A 20,662-nucleotide genomic window follows, 5' to 3' on the forward strand; every position below is an offset into this window, starting at 1 on the left:
CTAACGTTTGACATTGTGGGGGTCTGAGGGCTTTTGGTACCCAACACAGCGATCCAACCAAGGGAACTTTTTTAATATGGGAGTCGATAGCTATCCAAGCTTTTTTGTCTGTTGCGCTGTGCCAATCTAACACTCTCTGCAATGTAATGGCTTCTAAGTATGTGGTTATGTTAGGAAGGCCAAGGTCTCTGTTAGTTGTCAACCTGTACATGGTGTCTCTATTTATTCTGAGTTTACTTTGGCCCAAAATTAACGCGTTGATGTGTTTTTGTAATTGGATAGGGTACCATTTAGGCAGAAGTATTGGGAGAGCCTGGAGGATATAAAGTATTCTGGGTAGGGTAGTCATTTTGATGCATTGGGTGCGACCCCACCAGGAGATGGGTTTGTTTGCCCACCTATTTAGATCCTGTTGTACCGTTTGTAGGAGAGTGTTGTAGTTACTGTTAAATAAGGTTTTCGAGTCTGGGGAAAGGTGGATTCCTAAGTATTTTAAGGTTTTTGCCTGGAGATTTAATAGGCATATAGAAGAGAGCGAGCAGAATGTACTGGATGGTAGGGATATATTGAGAATTTCTGATTTGTTAGGGTTCACTAGAAATTTGGAATATTGGCCAAATGTGTTCAATTCTGTCATTATTTAGTTTATGGACTGGGGTGGGTCGCTAATAGTGAACATCATCGGCATATAAGGTGATTTTAAAGCTGTGTGGACCGATTTCTATGCCTTTTATATTTTGGTTTATTCGCACATGTGCTGCAAGGACTTCCATTGTGAGGATGAATAGTAATGGGGATAGCGGGCAGCCTTGTCAATGTGCTGTTATTAATATTGAATGTGTGTGAGCGAGACCGTTAGCTTTAACTTTTGCTGTGGGTTGTGAGTAAAGGGTAAAGATCCGTTTGAACATGTTGGGGCCTAATCCTATCGATGCCAGTCTAAAATATTGAATGCCTTCTCGGCACCGGTCACCATAAAGATAGCCGTTATTTTATTGTGTTTTGTGTATGTCATCAGAGTAAATGCTGTTATGGTGTTGTCTCTCGCCAAGTAGGACAAATCCTACTTGGTCAGTGTGGAATATTTCCTGTAAGACCCTATTCAATCTTTTTGCTAGAATCTTTCCCAAGATTTTATGTCTGTATTTAACAGTGATATAGGTCTATAATTTTTTGGATCTGTGGGTGCTTTGTTTGGTTTTAGTATAACTGAGTGCCCTTCATCTAAGGTATCAAATAATTTTTTGAGGTGAGGTGCCAGAATGTTCTTGTATTTTTTATAGTATGTGATGGTAAAGCCGTCAGGCCCAGGACTTTTCCCAGAGGGTAGGTCTGAAATTGCGGAAAGAATCTCCTGTACTGATATGGGTGTTTCAAGCGCTTCCTTTTTTGAGGCTTGGATGGTCAGCCTCCACAATGTAATTTTGCATTTGGGTGATGTGTTCTGGATTATCGTTTGAGTTAAGGTTATATAGTTCTGCATAGTATGTGCTAAAATGATTTGCTATTTCTAGGCTATCATGTAATGTCTGGTTTTCTGGTGTGATCAATTTATGGATTTGGGATTTAAGATTTTGGGATTTTAGTAGTCTCGCCAGCCATGGTCCTGCTCTATTGCTTTCAGAGAAAAAATGTTTTCTTAAGGTTTAGAGCCTTCCTTTGCGCTTCTTTTGTCAGTATTGAGTTTACGTCTTGTCTGAGCTTGGTTATATGTGCTAATGCTAATAAGGTGCAATCTTTGGGAGAATTTTTGCGTTGTATTTCCAATTGTTTTAGTTGGGTTGTTAAAGCTGTAATAGAGGAATTGTAGTTTTTTTTTCATAAAGACCTTGTGTTTAATGCATTCCCCTCAAATTACGGCCTTGTGGGCTTTCCAAATGCTGCTATGGTATGTTTCTGCTATATTATTAATTTGGAATTACTCTGTTAAGGATTTATGGATTGCATCATGTGTGGATGGGTAATGGAGTAAAGAATTGTCCATTCTCCATACATAGGGGGTAATTGGCCTTTCTGGCCACTCCAAGTGGATGCCAATAGCCGAGTGATCAGACCAGGCTGTTGAGTGTATGTCAGAGTCTTTTAGCAATGATAAGTGGTTTTGATATATGAAAAGGTAGTCAATTCGGGTGTAAATAGACCTGGGGTGGGAATAAAATATTAAGTTGCGTTGCGAGGGATGTTGGATCCTCCAAGCATCTACCAAACCCAAATGGTCGATACATGAGAAAACTGTGTTGGGTGCTCTAAAACGCATCTGTGTAGAACTTGAAGATGTGTCCAGGGTTGGGTCTATTGTGACATTAAAGTGAAGCTCAATTTTTGGTATTCTCAAGACATAATGTTGAAGCTTAGGTTAAAAACATTACAGTTGCTAACTTTATATGTCTAAACAACAATTCCTTTGCAAATAAAATGTATTTCTTATCTACCTCCGTTATTGCGATTCGCTCCGCCCATACTACACTTCCTTATTCTGCTGCTATGACGTCTCTGTGTTTATTACAAGCGGACTACGCTCGTGCACCCGTGTTTAGTTTGAAATGCGCATGCGTATCGTCAGCTCAATTGCGCATGCGTTGTTAACGGCCGGAATTAACAATGAATGAATCAAGATAATTAATAATAACTCTGTTAGCCCATTACATTAATATATGGATTATTCACAAATAGTTACATTAACATGTAGACAGCGATTGTAATGTAGCCCAATTTGTTGGTTAGATGCGCAGCGTGTTCATTTTTACCTGTTCGTATTGATCACAGCTAATTTGCTAGGATGCCAGAGAGCGATGCTGCCGATTCAATGTAACAATAATTTTGCGAGCGGACAACAAATGCGCGTTACATGAACGAGCATGCTGATGATGACGCGCTGTTTACTTACACGCATGCGCATAAGCTAACAATGACGAAAGCGAAAAGGGGCTGGACGCCATGGGGGAAAACAATAGATTGGAGCCAAAATATGTCAATCAATAAAGGCACTATGACGGGCGGATTTTACAGCTGAAACGGAGCCGAATCAAAACGTAAAATATAAAACTTTTGCTTGTATCTATCTATAATTTGATGAATGAACATCATACTCATTTTAGCTAACATACTGAAAACTGCTAAGCACAACCCCAGACTTGACCTTCACTTTAAGTTCTCCTCCCAAAATCAGTGTCTCCTTATAATGTTCTACAACTAGAGAGAGTAAGAGTTGAAAGAACCTGTGTCTGTTACTATGGGGTGCATATACATTAACCAATGTAATTGGTCTATTGAAAAGGAGACCTGTTATTATCAGTATTCTTCCTTCTGTGTCGGAAGCCTTATTTGTTAATTGGAAATTTAGGTGTTTATGAAATAGTATGCTCACCCCGTGTTTTTTGGAAATATGTGAGTTATGAAAACCTAAGGGAAAATCCCTAGAGGTGAATTTCAGTTCTGATCTCAATGGAAAATGGGTCTCTTGAATAAAAATAATGGAGACTGTGTATTTGGCAAAGTTTCTACGTGCGATTGAACGCTTGGTGGGGGAGTTGAGTCCTTTTGCATTTTGGGATATTATGTTTATGTTAGGAATAGTCATGTTTGCGTCTTGTAGTGTCGAGTCGCGTATGGTATAGTAGTCTTACCTGATTACTGAGTTAAAAGGTTGATCTGGAGGGTCCCCCAGCCTGAGGACATAGGGATGTCCTTGTTGGTTTATTTTTGATCTTATATAATTTGAAACTAACATAAACATCAAAAAATTAAACTTGTAATATAAATCCTACACCATGAAAGAAGTCCCTTCATTGTAGAAGAGAAAGATACATACTTAAACCACTTCAAAGACCATAACTATAGAAATACTTATTCCTAGAGGTGATATTTATGTGTCGTTGTGTGTCATTTATTAGCTTTGTTTTAGTTCATTTAATTTTCTAAATTTACTGTCTGTAATGTTTCATTATACAAGCAAATAATCCTTCATGAAAGAAAAAAAATAGACATTCTATCTGAAATAGAAGACATTCTTGTGTCTCTGATAGCCCATATCGCCCCCACCCTTCACTCCCCTGATATTCCTAATAAGCTGATCAGAACAACCAAAGACGCTTCTGTTATTTTAATGGATAAATTAGTTTGACTCTTAACTCAATAATTAAAACTGTTATGGCTTCGAGCCTGCAGAGATAATGTACCATTATTATGGTCGTTTGTTTCAATTAAATGCTTGCTGGTTTAACAATAGCAGCTGGGCACCTGTGTGTGAGAACCATTACTCTACATAGAGAGACAGCTCAAGTTCCTAGAATGAGCATTGCTATGACAGAGGACAGTTTATAAGATGTAAATTTTGGGTTTAAATAGCTGCTCTTCTTCCAAAGTGGTAAGCTATGTATGCCTATAGCAGATATACAGGCGGTAACACATAAAGCATACAAAAGAGTCTCCTCCCACACAAAAGCCCTAGGTCAATCACTTTTCCTAAACCATTTTATTAAAAGGACATAATACCCAAATGTTGAAGCACTTGAAAGTGATGCAGCATAGCTGTAAAAATCTGACTAGAAAATATCACCTGAACACATCTCATTCTCTATGTGAAAAAGGAAGCAGCCAATCAGGATGCTAGTACCAAGATTTGCAAGGGAGCGTGCATCTGGCATGTGCAGGCAGTCATGTTATTTTCCTTTTCAGTTTAAGGACATTTACTAGGAAATCTCACAAGATTTCATTGAAATCTCATGAGATCACAGAAAGCAAAGCATGACCTCAGCACTGCTGATGCCGATTGTCTACATTTTTTTTGTTTGTTTCAACATGCAGCTGGACAGCAGCTGAAGTATACCTGTTCACAAAGCACTTGCTCTGGTGAGCTGAAGAAATTTTGAGGTAAATTATCTTCCCTTTTTACATAGAGATGTTCAGGTGTTATTTTCTTGCCAGTTACAGTTATGCTTCATCACTTTCAAGTATTGTGTACCTTTAAAGTTATGTGTTTGCTTTTTGTAAATTACTATATAAACAGAACTATACCTAGGTATTACTACCCCACCAGTGGTCACCTATAAAGGTAATAGAGCAATATTCTGAAAAAAAGCAAGCTCTTAAGATTATGAAAAATTGTAGTAACGTTGTTGATTATATAATTGCGGAGAGACTGTGATTCGGAAATAACATAAACTAGGGGCCTGACTCAATGATCAAAAACTCCCAGGATGGAGAAAAAAAATAAACAAGCAAAATTTTTGCTGACTTTTTCTGAGCATTATATTGTAATGAATGTGTCTCTTGTTCACATGAAGGACCTGCACAGCAAGATAAATAGCTCTCAAGGTAAAATTTGCCTTTCTAAAATTCTATGACAAACCTCACAGTACTGATGAGATTTCTTAGATAATCTCACCAGAGCGGAAAGCGTTAGATCATCATACCCAAATAGGAAAACTCATTTACAATATAAAAGTAAAACAAAGCAAAAATAATACTATAGCAGTAACAAATATATAATAGAGAAGATTATTAAACAAACATTGGCCCATATTAAAGGATGTGAAGAGACTTGGGCCTTCTTTAGCTCAATACCCACAAATCATTTTTAATAATAAGTCCAAAAATTCGAAACATATTTGAGCACTTACTGATATGAAAGGAATAGATTTGATTCTGTAAAACAACTTGTTTTATTTATATGTTTAAGTATTTCTTACCTTGCTACATTTGCAAGGCTTATAGGAATATAAAACAAGAGAAACTCCTTTACATCAACATGTTATCATATGACATAAATTGTAAAATTACGGATTCGGGTATTATCATCTTAATGAATGCAAATGTACCAAATAATACATTGCAGACATCTCTAGACCAAAGGGGGATATAATTAAAGATATTACATATATATATATATAAATAAACAAGTCCAGTATAAATGCACACTCCAACATATACAACTCCCTGGAGCACTGCTAAACACTGATACAGAGATCCAAACTATATCCCAGAGTTGACATGTCTACTTGGGCCTCCACTGAGGAAAGCTCCTGCGTGAGCTGAAACGTTTGGCAACAGGCCAATTCATATTTTTGTCTAATAAAAGGCTGTTTTTTTTGCCACTTACCTGTGTAGGCCTGCTGTATATTCTGGGGATTCCAGCCAGCTCTGGGATATAGTCTGGATCTCTCTCTCTCTCTCTCTCTCTCTCTCTCTATCTCTCTCTCTCTCTCTCTCTCTCTCTCTATATATATATATATATATATATATTTATATTTATTTATATATATACATTTTTGATTAATTATTTCCAGGGACAAAGCCCTATAGAAGTTTAGTGATGTCTGAAAAAAGTAAATACAAAATGTTGGATATACTTTGCAGAGAATAAGGGATCAAAATACAACAGAATTTAATTTAAAATATGGGTGTTCATTTTGAAACTGATCTAACATGAGAAAAGAATATTCACATTTTCTTGTCACACTTTTTAATAAATAATCATCCATCCCTCCCAGCTACCCAGATGTTTTACTTTTAAAGGGCAGATACCTTTACATTAGAAATATATCTCTAATGCAATTCTTGTCATCTTACAGCTTCTTAGATTGAAGCCAAAATAATGATCATGTTTTCTCTGCATATCATGTCTATTAAATGTATATTTATCCACATTGTTGACACGCAGACATTTTGTTCACTACATTTTAAAATCAGGATGAGCCTTAAAAAATGTCAGTTTTATAGCATACTTTTCAGTTCATTTTGTTCTCATATGGATGTCGTTGCAATAAAGTTTTAATGGGTATTGATTAGGTGTTTATGAGACTGAATACATGTTTGAGCAGAAATGTAAGCATATGAAGACATATACATGTTCATTTAAACAGAAGAATGGTGACGATTTTAGCTCAAAATTATTTTGACTTAAATTATGTAAATTAGTCCTTTTTTGCCAGTCTGCCCTTAACAACAGTTCTAGTGCACCTTATAAATACCAGCTCTGAGCAATAACTACATGTAGTCATTGTTAATAAGGCTTTAGCTGTTGATAACAGCATTAATGAGATTGCCAGATTGTTTGTGTTTTCCCTCAATCACCACACTTTGTTGTTAAATCAAGTTGCTAATGAGCAGTTAATTGATAATTAAAGGCTTGGTTCTATAATGTAATGAGTACTGCATCTGAGCTGTTAAAGTGAGTTCAGTTAAGTAAATGACTGTTAAAAAAAGAATGCCTAGTATATATATATATATATATATATATATATATATAGAGAGAGAGAGAGAGAGAGAGAGTGAGAGAGAGAGAGAGAGAGAGAGAGAGGGAGGCTATATGGGCAATGAGGGGAGTTACAGAGAAGAATAGATTATATGAAAATGTATGGTAGTTTCTGTGACTATAGTAGCATTTTTGCAGGTGATGTGTTCAGTAATGTATTTCAGTCACATCAGGTGTTTCATTTCTTCTAGATTCAAGAGCTGGTGCACTCTGAAGGATCTTCATATGATCCCAACCATCAAGTCTCTTTGATTAACCGATCCGGGATGTTACCCAGTCACATGAGCGCCCTTAGTCAATCACAGCTGATCTCACAGATGGGCATGAGAAGTGCAGTGACCCATGGATCACCCTCCCCACCTGGCAGCAAATCAGCTACTCCCTCACCTTCAAGCTCCACCCAAGAGGAGGAGTCTGAATCCCACTATAAGGTAGGGCTTATAGAAATTCCATGAACATTCCTCAATCATAAAGTAAACATTTTAACTTGACACTTTAAAGGGACAAGATCCCCTAGTTGAGCATGCTTTAAACATTTCAAAAGCTTTAGCCTACAGTTGGGGTGGTATACATGCCATGTTTTTAAATATATGGTAAGTGTAGGTAATGTAGAATATATAATCCTTAGATAGATAGATAGATAGATAGATAGACGGGCAGACAGACAGACAATATAGATAGACGGGTGGACAGAGAGGCAATATACATGATTTATAGGTCTGAAATCACTAGAGTAAGGGAGTGAACCTGTTTTATAAGATATTGTAGTTTTACATCAAATGTAATAGTGATACCAGAAATTTAAACAATGAGTAAAATTACCAGTGATGTGGAGACAAACTTTCCAATCCAAACCATCATATAACTGGAATAATAATCAAATATATTAATGCCAAATAAACATACCACAATTTTTGATGATTCTCATAAACTAGTAATATCTTTCCCACTACTCTGGAAATCATAATTAAAAAAAGCATGAAACTCCTAACATTTCTATAATTTATTTGTATTTGTAATGAGTATGCTATATACAGCACAGGAGCATTTTATGAAAAATGTGTGTTCTAAAGATTAGAAATCTTTAATTAATTTTCCAGCAAATGGAGCTCACACCTCTACCATCCATCATTTGCATACAGTAAGTTAATTTCATCCTTCTTATAGTGACAGCTCTACGTTGTGCATTGCTTTCAGTAGTATGATGAAGATAAGAAATTAAGAGAATATTATTTGCATGGACATATTTGTTCCACAAAATAATATATAAAATATATATGGTTATGATACTTGCATAATAGAGGGAATAGTTGATATCTACTCTTAATTTGTTTTTGTAGTTTTTATTTATATCAGAAGATTGGTGCAAAAACATTGTACACATACTTGTGTGCTGTTTTATTTTCATTTTCAAGTCATTCCAATCCAATTGAAGAGCTGCAGATTCACTGTGAAAAAAGCACCTTTTTTGAGTCATGAAAATGGTTTGCAGTTAGGTTAATTGATAAATACATGTGAGTTTAGGGCATTAACAAGGAATTTAATCTGATTATCATAGTGTTTATTACTGACATTTATGCAGCCATTTTGGAAAGAAGTTATAACCAGCAAAGGCAATATCCTGCTTTATCAAAAACTTGACATATTATTATACCTTATATAAGTTCATGTTCATAAAATTAATTTCATTTAGATAGCTGAAATTCAGGAGAGTAGGACATGCATCATAAAGCTCCAAAACAAAAACACAAATGGTGTGAAGTATATATATATATATCATTCAATTCATGCACTCCATCCCTTCAGGGTGTCTCCTCAAGCAATTTTTATAAACATAAATATGAAATGGAGGGCACTCAAAGGTCTTAATTGAATTTCAACTTTTTTATTATCAATAAAGATTCACATAGGTTTATGTTTCAGCTCCACAAACGAGCCTTTCTCAAGACAATCTTATTTTTCGCTTTGGCGTGTTCAAGCCGCCATTCCCAAATGTTGTGTTATGACCTATGTGAATCTTTATTGATAATAAAAAAGTTGAACTTCAATCAAGACCTGTGAGTGCCCTCCATTCCATATTGATGTTTATATATATATATATATATATATATATATATATATTAGTTTGGGTGGTAGAGCGGCTGAGTAAGAGCATGATTGAGAGAGGAAGACTGTGGGAATGTGAGAGACAGACAGTGGGCATGGAAGAGGTAAAGATAGAGTGAGTGATGGTGAAACCACATGGTAGTGGAGAGATAGGGCAAGTAGTAGAGTGATATCGAGAGAGTGGGGGAGGGGGGAGAGAGAACGGATACTGAGAGAAGAGTGAGAGAGAGAACGGATACTGAGAGAAGAGTGAATCTGAGAATAGTGTGTATAGGTGTAAGGAGTGTGAGTGAAATAGAGGACAGACAAAGTAAGAGTATATCAATAAAATGTAGAAAAAAACAATATTATTGAAGAAAGTTATTAACCAACTAGGTTAGACTCAGTGACAGATGAAGAGCCAAAAATAGTATTCTCTACTAGTTTTCTGACTAACATTGCTACTACAAGATATGACTAATTGATCATTTCTGACAAAGGACCAAAGGTTGTATATATAGAGTGTGCAGTGCACCATCCATCAGGTAATTTGGAGAGTAATATATAAAACTAAATACACAAAATAGACTTCTGCTGATGATATACTTTGATATATTCAAGGTACAAAAGATAACATGTTACATTTACTTTTATGATAAAACTAAACATAAAACACTTTATACACAAGTAATATGTGTTGTATTAGTTTTTAGCTATGCTGTTTCAATAAAACCTAAAGAGACAATGCAATTTAACAAACTATATACATATTATCTGTGTTATATTAGGACTAGCATGACTTTCTGTTGTTTTTTTTTTCATATTTATAAAATATTTGCTTTTAGTGGTTGGTTGAATTCTACATTTAAAAAGGAATCATGAAACACTATACACTTGTTTCCTCTTTATTTTTTAGTACTTTGGGGTAATTACTTAAGCCCAGATAATAATAATAATAATAATACAAATAATAAAAATTAATATTTTTTCTGCGGTATCATATATAGTTGTGGCCTTTGGGTGATGGCTCTTCTATGTGTTCTACTGTCTTGAATGAGCTCTACATAAAGACCAAATTATGATAGAAGTATTTAAGTATTGGCCCCATGTACTAACGACCATGCGGTCAAGGTTCTCAACTTGAGAACCATTCTGCACGGCTACACAACAAACGGGCAGCGAACCCTGTATGTCTGATACCCGGATGTATCATTAGACACTTGCTTGAGTGTTTAAAGTTGCTCCCTTTGAGAGAGAGAAGGGCCTGTCAATCACCCAAGCAAGAGTGTTCAAGGTGTTTTCAATCCGCCACCTTTGAGATTTTGGAGAGTGTAAGAAGTGACTTGTATGTATGAGCCTGCCCTGCATGGGTTCAAAAGCAACTTACGCTGCTTAGTACGTTGATCACTATTTCTCAAAATAACTTAAACTGAATAGAATGCTGAGGTTCTGTGTCTGTTGCTTTTATTGTACTACATGATGTGGTGTTGACAAAAGAGTAGGCCTTTTGAAAGACATGCTTGGTTTTGGTGATAAAATAAAAAATACCTATTTTGTTACAAACTATGGTGGGGGAAGTAAATAAATAAATAATTATAATTCTACTTTATTCCTAAAAATATACCACTATTAGTAAGAAAAAATATAACACAATATATAAAAATATTTATTCAATTAAAAAAGTGTTTGCTTATGAAGCAACAATTATATTAAAACCAATCTATTATGGGAGAAAAAATCAGTCCACTTCATAATTGTTAAAAATATAATGCCTTAGAAAAGTTCTTATAATCAATGCCAATCCTGTGAGAAAAACAAGTATTCTAAAAGTTTTATTTGCTGTTTTGTGGGTATAAGTAATCTTGTATAAGTCGTAAAAAACATTTTATACTGTGCCCCCCCCCCCCATTTATTAATATACAGATGGACAAGGTTTCCATGATGGGATCCTGCCCACATGCACTTGTGGGTAGCAAGGAGTATTCACTAATTTAGCTATGCCCCTATTCGCATGCAATCAGTCACGCAAGAACAGGGGTTGCCAATCAAACCAGGCAGATCAGTACATGGTTAGGAAACAGTGGTCATATTATTGCTGTTTCTTAACCTGCTATTGCAGACTCACATGAGAGAATATGCACCGCAAGGGCCATGAAGTTACATCCGTAGCTTCATAAATGGAGGCCTGTGATTGGTTAGTGTTCATTCAACTAGCTATCTCTCTTTATTGCTGCTACTTCAACAAAAGATACCAAGAGAAAAAAGTAAAATTGATAATAGAAGTAAATTGGAAAGTTTTTAAAAATGTATGCTCTCTCTAAATCATGAAAGAACTATTTTGGGTTTGATGTCCATTTAATGTGAATGCTAATTAATTCTGAACACTTTAGAAGCACTTAAATGCTATTTTTCTTTCTTGATATATGTAAATATTATGCCCACCGTTAGCAACTGCTTCCATTTATTTGCAGGTTACTGGAGAGAAAAGACCTTCAACTGATCTCGGGAAAAAACCCAAAACTCAAAAGAAAAAGAAGAAGAAAGACCCAAATGAGCCACAGAAACCAGTTTCTGCATATGCCCTGTTTTTTCGTGACACGCAAGCTGCCATCAAAGGACAGAATCCTAATGCCACATTTGGAGATGTGTCCAAAATTGTAGCATCCATGTGGGACAGTCTGGGTGAAGAGCAAAAACAGGTATACTTCTTGTATTATGCAAAATAGTATATAATAGTATGATGGTAGAGTGCTTTTCCGGTTAGTATCCTGTCTAGCTCTCTTGCTGGAATTGTTCTTGTATACACTTCTTGTATTATTTTATATAATACTCTCCCTATTTCATGCATAGTTTATCTTGTTTGGATTAATTCACAGCTGAACATTTTTTTTTTCTGATTATTTTGGGGGGTTAAAATCTAATGTGTTGTACAAGTTTTTTATTTTATTTGTACTGCTAAAGTTAAATATGCTTAGATATTATTAGTATGGATTATAGCTATAAACCATATGCTGTGCCATCAGGCCAAGATTAATTGCTTTACGCACTGAAATATTTTTACTTGATAAGCACTTAATAACAAAAGCAATTTATATGAAACAGATTGGAACCCACATACTAGTAATTTGTTTCCTGTGTGTGTATGTGTGCTTTTGTGTATGTGTGTGTATAGACATATATGTGTGTGTATGTATGTGTGCTTTTGTGTATATACAAATATGTATGTATGGGTGCTTTTGTGTATGTGTGCTTTTGTGTATGTGTGTGTATGTATGCATGCTTTTGTGTATGTGTATGTAAATACACTTCTGTGTGTATGTGTACTTTTGTGTATGTGTGTGAATGTGTATATACATATATGTGTGTGTATGTATGTGTGCTTTTGTGTATGTGTGTCTGTGTACATATATGTGTGTATGTATGTGTGCTTTTGTGTATGTGTGTTTGTACTTGTGTGTGTACATATATGTGTCTGTATACATATATGTGTGTGTGCATATAGGTGTATGTGTGTTTGTGTACATAAATGTGTGTGTGTGTGTACATGTGTGTATGTACATATATGTGTGTGTATGTACATGTGTGTGTACATATATGTGTGTGTGTTTGTATGCATGAATGTACATGTGTGTGTTTGTACATGTGTGTGTACATATATTTGTCTGTGTGCATATACAGGGAGTGCAGAATTATTAGGCAAATGAGTATTTTGACCACATCATCCTCTTTATGCATGTTGTCTTACTCCAACCTGTATAGGCTCGAAAGCCTACTACCAATTAAGCATATTAGGTGATGTGCATCTCTGTAATGAGAAGGGGTGTGGTCTAATGACATCAACACCCTATATCAGGTGTGCATAATTATTAGGCAACTTCTTTCCTTTGGCAAAATGGGTCAAAAGAAGGACTTGACAGGCTCAGAAAAGTCAAAAATAGTGAGATATCTTGCAGAGGGATGCAGCACTCTTAAAATTGCAAAGCTTCTGAAGCGTGATCATCGAACAATCAAGCGTTTCATTCAAAATAGTCAACAGGGTCGCAAGAAGCGTGTGGAAAAACCAAGGCGCAAAATAACTGCCCATGAACTGAGAAAAGTCAAGCGTGCAGCTGCCAAGATGCCACTTGCCACCAGTTTGGCCATATTTCAGAGCTGCAACATCACTGGAGTGCCCAAAAGCACAAGGTGTGCAATACTCAGAGACATGGCCAAGGTAAGAAAGGCTGAAAGACGACCACCACTGAACAAGACACACAAGCTGAAATGTCAAGACTGGGCCAAGAAATATCTCAAGACTGATTTTTCTAAGGTTTTATGGACTGATGAAATGAGAGTGAGTCTTGATGGGCCAGATGCATGGGCCCGTGGCTGGATTGGTAAAGGGCAGAGAGCTCCAGTCCGACTCAGACGCCAGCAAGGTGGAGGTGGAGTACTGGTTTGGGCTGGTATCATCAAAGATGAGCTTGTGGGGCCTTTTCGGGTTGAGGATGGAGTCAAGCTCAACTCCCAGTCCTACTGCCAGTTTCTGGAAGACACCTTCTTCAAGCAGTGGTACAGGAAGAAGTCTGCATCCTTCAAGAAAAACATGATTTTCATGCAGGACAATGCTCCATCACACGCGTCCAAGTACTCCACAGCGTGGCTGGCAAGAAAGGGTATAAAAGAAGAAAATCTAATGACATGGCCTCCTTGTTCACCTGATCTGAACCCTATTGAGAACCTGTGGTCCATCATCAAATGTGAGATTTACAAGGAGGGAAAACAGTACACCTCTCTGAACAGTGTCTGGGAGGCTGTGGTTGCTGCTGCACGCAATGTTGATGGTGAACAGATCAAAACACTGACAGAATCCATGGATGGCAGGCTTTTGAGTGCCCTTGCAAAGAAAGGTGGCTATATTGGTCACTGATTTGTTTTTGTTTTGTTTTTGAATGTCAGAAATGTATATTTGTGAATGTTGAGATGTTATATTGGTTTCACTGGTAAAAATAAATAATTGAAATGGGTATATATTTGTTTTTTGTTAAGTTGCCTAATAATTATGCACAGTAATAGTCACCTGCACACACAGATATCCCCCTAAAATAGCTATAACTAAAAACAAACTAAAAACTACTTCCAAAACTATTCAGCTTTGATATTAATGAGTTTTTTGGGTTCATTGAGAACATGGTTGTTGTTCAATAATAAAATTAATCCTCAAAAATACAACTTGCCTAATAATTCTGCACTCCCTGTATGTGTATGTGTGTTTGTGTACATAAATGTGTGTATATGTACATATATATGTGTGTGTGTACATATATGTGTGTGTATGTACATGTGTGTGTACATATGTGTGTGTACATATAAGTGTGTGTGTGTATGTACATGTGTGTGTGTGTGTGTGTGTTTGTATGCATGAATGTATGTGCATGCATGTGTGTGTACATATATGTGTCTATATACATATAAAGATCCCATAATGCTGTAAACAGCGCTCAGCTGAAAAGTCCTGTGCACACAAGTAGAACCGGCACTATGGAGAGTGGGCGGGGACACACCTCCTTGCTTCGGCCAATGCTCTGGCTGCTACCATGGGCGGAACTGTCAAACACGCCCCAAACAGCAACGAGTGCAGTAAATAATCCAAAAAATAATAGCGCTCAGAGTCAGGCACAAAAGACTTGCATACTTCACTTACAATATGAAATTTCCAAGACAAAGGCTTGATAAAAAATATCCAAACTTTATTCCAAGGCTAAAAACGATAAAAATATATCCAAGTAGAATAGCCAGCAGTGACTACTACCAACAGGTAACTGAACAAATCCTCACACAGACGCGTTTCGTGCGCATGCGCACTTGTTCACTGCTTGTTCACTGCTTACCTGAGGATCAGCTCAGACACTCTTTAAAGGCTGTTCTGTGTGTTAATTTCTAATTTTAAGAACCTGATTGGTTGCTAGCACCAAAGTTAATACACCTATTATAGTACGGATCTTGAGAAGAGCACATAAAAATCTAGATGAAATACATAGCATGTTTACACTGTACAGCATATATGAATGTATTGAACACATGCCCTATAATTTTAGTGCATATTGGTGTACTGATTATTTTGTACGTGTCTAATAAGTATCTAAATAATGTCCACCCTATATCTATATAAACACAGTATACATATATGTGTCTGTGTTTGTGTACATAAGTGTGTGTGTATGTACATATGTGTGTGTGTGTGTGTGTGTTTATATGCATGAATATATGTGTGTGTATACATGTGTGTGTGTAGGTACCTGTGTATATATCCAAAATGAATGTGTGTATGTGGCTACACATGTGTGTGAATGCATGTGTGCTTGTGTTTCTATATGTTTTTTTACCTGTGTGTTTATTTTCTTTATCAGTACTCAGTATCATTAATAAACTAAAATACTTTAATACAGTTAAAAATGAATAAGCTCTTTAAAATTAATGCTAAATTAGAGAAGTGACAGGGATATACAGACAAGATATATGATAGATAGATAGATAGATAGATAGATAGATAGATAGATAGATAGATAGAAATACACATACGTAATTAATAGCTTTTGTCTCTGGCTTATTTTTGTGATGAATGATTTTTACATATAGATTGTTTTTGATGTCAGCCTCTTCATATTGGCACAGTTCTGTCACCTTACGCTCTGTCAGATACATAGACTTGTGGATGTCATTGGAACAACACCCTCAGGCATGGGACAGCTCAGAGCTCCAGCTTTAAAGGCTCAGTGTTATGTGATAAATATTTATAATCAACTACACTCACTTATATACACCCTAGTATCTTGCTTAAATTTTTTATGTGGAGCAAGCACTGTATAGCTGTATAAAACATAAAATGATTTATAACAGGCATGTTGCTGCAAAGTTAAACTTAACTTCCTTCTCGTGTCCAAAAATGGAGGGCAAGCAGAGGAATACGCCCAGCTTGTTTTAGAATGTTTTAAAATAATGAAATACCTTTGTGAAAAGGTACATTCATTAGTCTATGTCAGGGGCATCCAGCCATTTCAATAAGAAGACACATGGGGCATTTGTTTTTTCTTCACTTTTAGGGCTAGTGAGCAAGATTTTGAAATATTTGTAATGAGAATTGATGTGAACCCAGTTTACTCTGAGACTTTAGCCCTAGACATGGAATGTGTACCAAGTCCAGTCTGTGTGTATATAAAGCATATATTGCACTCCATTAATTCTCTACATCCCGGGGTGCTCAGGTTTAATAATTACTTAGTCCACAAGAAGTAGAATCAACCAGCACTCTCCAAATATTACACTTTATTGCCCGTCGCTAAGCCATCATTGTTTAGGAAACAGTTTTCAGAAATGTTTTACAGTAAAAGCAGGCATCATAAATAATGTATATTAACAATGTTGTTATATTTTCTTCAATCAAGCATTTTATATGGATAACATTTTAAGTTGAATGCCCAGATAAACTAATGAACTGATTTAGATTCTATTGCAGTTCTTGCTTTTATTACCTGGTTGATATAATTAAAAACATTAATTATACTCTATGTAATCTCAGAAGAGTGCAATGTATAGTTTTGAATAGCTTGGGTGACACATTAACTGGATGGCTGTATCCAAAATGCCAATTGTATAAACAAATAAGTGCAGATTAGAGGGGACGAACAAGAGATATTTTTTTCAAGGAATGAAATGGAAATTATATTGTTAAATTAGACGCATATAATTTAAAATTATAGAGTTAACTGTAAGGTTTTTGCTAGAAATTAACCTGTCACTCACTCAAGCCAGTTCTTTAACAAATTGCTGCAATGATTATTTGTCTCTGTTGATACATCAGCTGATTAGCAGGCACTGCCATAAATATTTGATGCATTTCTGAGGGGGCTGGATTATACTGTGAGTGACAGCCTGGTTTCTGGAGATTGAAAAAAATATAACAAGATAGAGCATATTTCTTTATTAAATTAAATTGACTCAATTAGTTTTCACTTTCAAAATAAGGGTATAAGGGCCAAAACGTGGGCATTTAATATCTCAGAGGTTTACAAATGCAATTACAAGTGTAGACTTTTTTTTTTCTGTTTCTGTAGTGGAAAATATAAACAGAAACTGAAATGAAGTGAGCAGATGGGATCCACTTGACCTATCTCTTTTTCATTTTCCTATTTGGTTCAGTCTAAGATCATAATGCCATTCTGGATTTGCTTTGTCTGTGATTACAGCATAATGATTTTGCTGGCTTAGCAGGACAAGCTAGCTAATCATGTATATCTATTCACGTATATCTAACTATATTTTTCTAATTCCGCAGAGAACATCTGCACTCACCCTAAACATTATGGCCATGTTATTATTCTGCCTGTGAAACACACAGGAACATATGGACACATAAATGATTGTGTATCACAATTTCATTCTAAACATTTAATCAACGTGGTTAAGTAAAGCAAAGTACTAATATTAATATATATCCTCCTACAGAACCATCTTCATAACATGATTAAATGCAAATCTGCATACATCAGCATTTGTCCAAAGATCTCCTTGATCTGTTGTATATAGAGTGACTAATACCTTCCCTGGTCATTTTATCTGTTTAGATTTCTGAGCATTAACAAATATGAGCAGCAGGAGTAAGATAGTTTTCAAGCAGAACCCATCCCTCCTGTTTAATACTGTGTGTTATTCATTATAGGCTTATAAGAGGAAGACAGAAGCAGCTAAGAAGGAATATCTGAAGGCCCTTGCAGCCTACAGAGCAAGCTTGGTTTCCAAGGTAACGACTCCAGGATTTTATTCATGGCCATCTCAGGGGACAGACCCTAATAAATAACATTAAATTCATAGGGAGACAGTATGTTTCACTTATACTATACATTGTCACAGAAAAGAATACAGGAGCTGGGATGATACTAATACAAAATGAAATATTGGTATAATTAGAAATTAGTTTTAATTACTACCTTATTATTAAATTGGAATTGGAAAACAAAGTTAAACTGTTTGTGCTCTACACCTCTACAACCTCTTCTGTTTATCGATATAAAGTCTAATGACTCCTCAAATAACCTCTCTTTCTAGTCTTCCTATTGCTCCGTATATCCTTTTTCTCTAATTCTTCGTTACCCTACAGACTTTTTAGCTGCTTATAATCTAATTCTATAATTTCTCCTATTGCTTATTCATATAAATATAACCTTGCAATATAATGCCTTCTAATGCTCCATATCACTTTTATTTACATTAGTAGAAAGACACTAGATTGAAACTTGCTCTGGATGTTTTTACAGCATCAAAAATGCAGCATAAAATCAAGTCATTAGCAGCAGCAATTGAGCAAGTACTTATGCTAATTTCTGCTACATTTCTCTTATACACACCAGAAATTAAGTATGAGAGAAATATGTTTCTCCAAGAACTAATGATTTGCTTTCAGGCCCATTAAGTTAGCTTATTACTAGAGCAAAGCTCACCGGATGTATGCTTATAGAGAGATGTTGGATTTTCTTCACTGTTATATTTTTATTTGATACATAGACTGTATAATGTATGTTTAAATACAATCAGAGACATATTCTGGCCTAGGTTAACTAGGCATGTGCCCAGGGAAACAGTATTTAGGGGGCAGCAGATTCTGAGGGGCTTTTTTATGGGATGGTGTCTTACAACTCCTATGATCTTCAAATGTTTTATTACTAATTTTATTACAAGTTAATGAATCATGGATATCTAATAGGGATCCATGACCTATCAATGGGTCCGTAACCCCAAGTTGTGAGAAATATATGAGTCAAATATAAGCTAAAAATCTGGAGGTTTGGGGGTTAGCAGAGGCACAAAACCTATATACACCACTGGGTACAATTAAATTATACATATATTTACAGTTGAATATATTACCTTTTGTTCTTGTTGGACAATTAGAGCCCTACCCAATGGCCAGTATTCTGTGCTCTGAAACAGAACCACCAGGAAGAAACTCACAATGAATACCCTGTATGGATAGGGGGAGTAAATGGCTCCAAGACAGGGCACAACAGTTTAAACATAAACACATTATTTATTGTATCATTAGGGGTATCTATTAATTTATATGATTTTTACATGTACTCAGTACTACTTGCATTTGCTCTTTTTAAACTTTTTTAAACCTGATGTGACCTTTTTCATTAGAGCTACAGCGACCAAGGAGAAGCAAAGAACTCTCAGCCCAGCCAACCCTCCAAAATGATTCTCCCAAAGCAGCCCATGTACAACCTGCCTCCCCAACCCTCTTCTCCGTACCCAGGCCTGGCCTCCTTCTTGTCACCAGCTGATCTGCAGAGCTATCGTGGTCACCCTCATCCTAGTCTGTCCCGAAGTCTCAACACCAAATCCATGTTGCCCAGCATCAGTGCCTCTCCACCACCTCCTTTCCAAATCAGTCCTCCTCTCCATCAGCACTTACGTCACCCTCAAAGCTCTCTCCTCAACCAATCTCTCAACATGCAGCAACAGTCCCCCATCATGACAATGCAGTCTCCCATGAACACATCTCCCACAGGTCAACAGGTAAGTGCATTTTTGTTATTCCTCATTTCCAATTCCTCCTTTTGGCTTATGCCCAATTATTCCTGATTTTTCTATCTTGTCTCATTACTATAATACACATTCCTCCCCCTCCCTTGTTCTGCTTTGTGACTCTATCTCACATGCACATTATTTAATTATACAGTTAGCCCTCAGTTTACGCCGGGGTTAGGTTCCAGGAGGAATGGTTGTAAATCGAAACCATTGTAAATTGAAACCCAGTTTATAATTTAAGTCAATGGGAAGTGAGGGAATTAGGTTCCAGGCCCCTCTCAAAATTTTCATAAGTAACACCTAATACATTATTTTTAAAGCTTTGAAATGAAGACTTTAAATGCTAAACAGCATTATAAACCTAATAATATAGATTGTGTCATCATCAAACTAAGTTTAATGAACAAAATCTTTTGCTAAACATCACCTAATAAAATAATTACACAACAGACTGCATCATCATCAAACTAAGTTTAATGAACAAAAACTTTTTTTACTTGCATTTTTCTGCTATCAGTTCTCTGCATTGTTATCATGTTAGATAATATTGGGTCTGCACCTATTCTATGCATTTCAATCTGTAGTGATTAATAAGCAGTTAGGCACCCTCACCTCAAGCTGCTGGACAGGAAGATAATAGGGAAGTGCCTGCTAAATTTTGCTCGATAGATCTGGTCTGATCTGTGTACACAGATCAATTTAAGGCTGTTAAGTTGCATAACTTTGCTGCAAAACAAGCGGACAGCTCCACCTACT

At 36.1% G+C, this 20,662-nt stretch overlaps 1 protein-coding gene across 3 annotated transcripts in view; it reads left to right on the forward strand.

Moving 5' to 3' along the window:
- TOX2 (TOX high mobility group box family member 2) overlaps positions 1-20,662 on the forward strand; it is a 216,436-nt gene that overhangs the window by 188,125 nt on the left and 7,649 nt on the right. For 2 of the 3 annotated variants that reach the window (XM_053712587.1, XM_053712632.1), the window contains exons 4-7: positions 7,447-7,686; positions 11,812-12,039; positions 18,039-18,119; positions 19,517-19,894. In XM_053712587.1, coding sequence (XP_053568562.1) covers positions 7,447-7,686; positions 11,812-12,039; positions 18,039-18,119; positions 19,517-19,894 — 927 coding nt within the window. The remainder of the gene's footprint in view (positions 1-7,446; positions 7,687-11,811; positions 12,040-18,038; positions 18,120-19,516; positions 19,895-20,662) is intronic. The other variant, XM_053712666.1, reaches the window with a different exon arrangement.

This window comes from Bombina bombina, chromosome 1, assembly GCF_027579735.1.
Source record: "Bombina bombina isolate aBomBom1 chromosome 1, aBomBom1.pri, whole genome shotgun sequence".
NCBI lineage: Eukaryota > Metazoa > Chordata > Amphibia > Anura > Bombinatoridae > Bombina > Bombina bombina.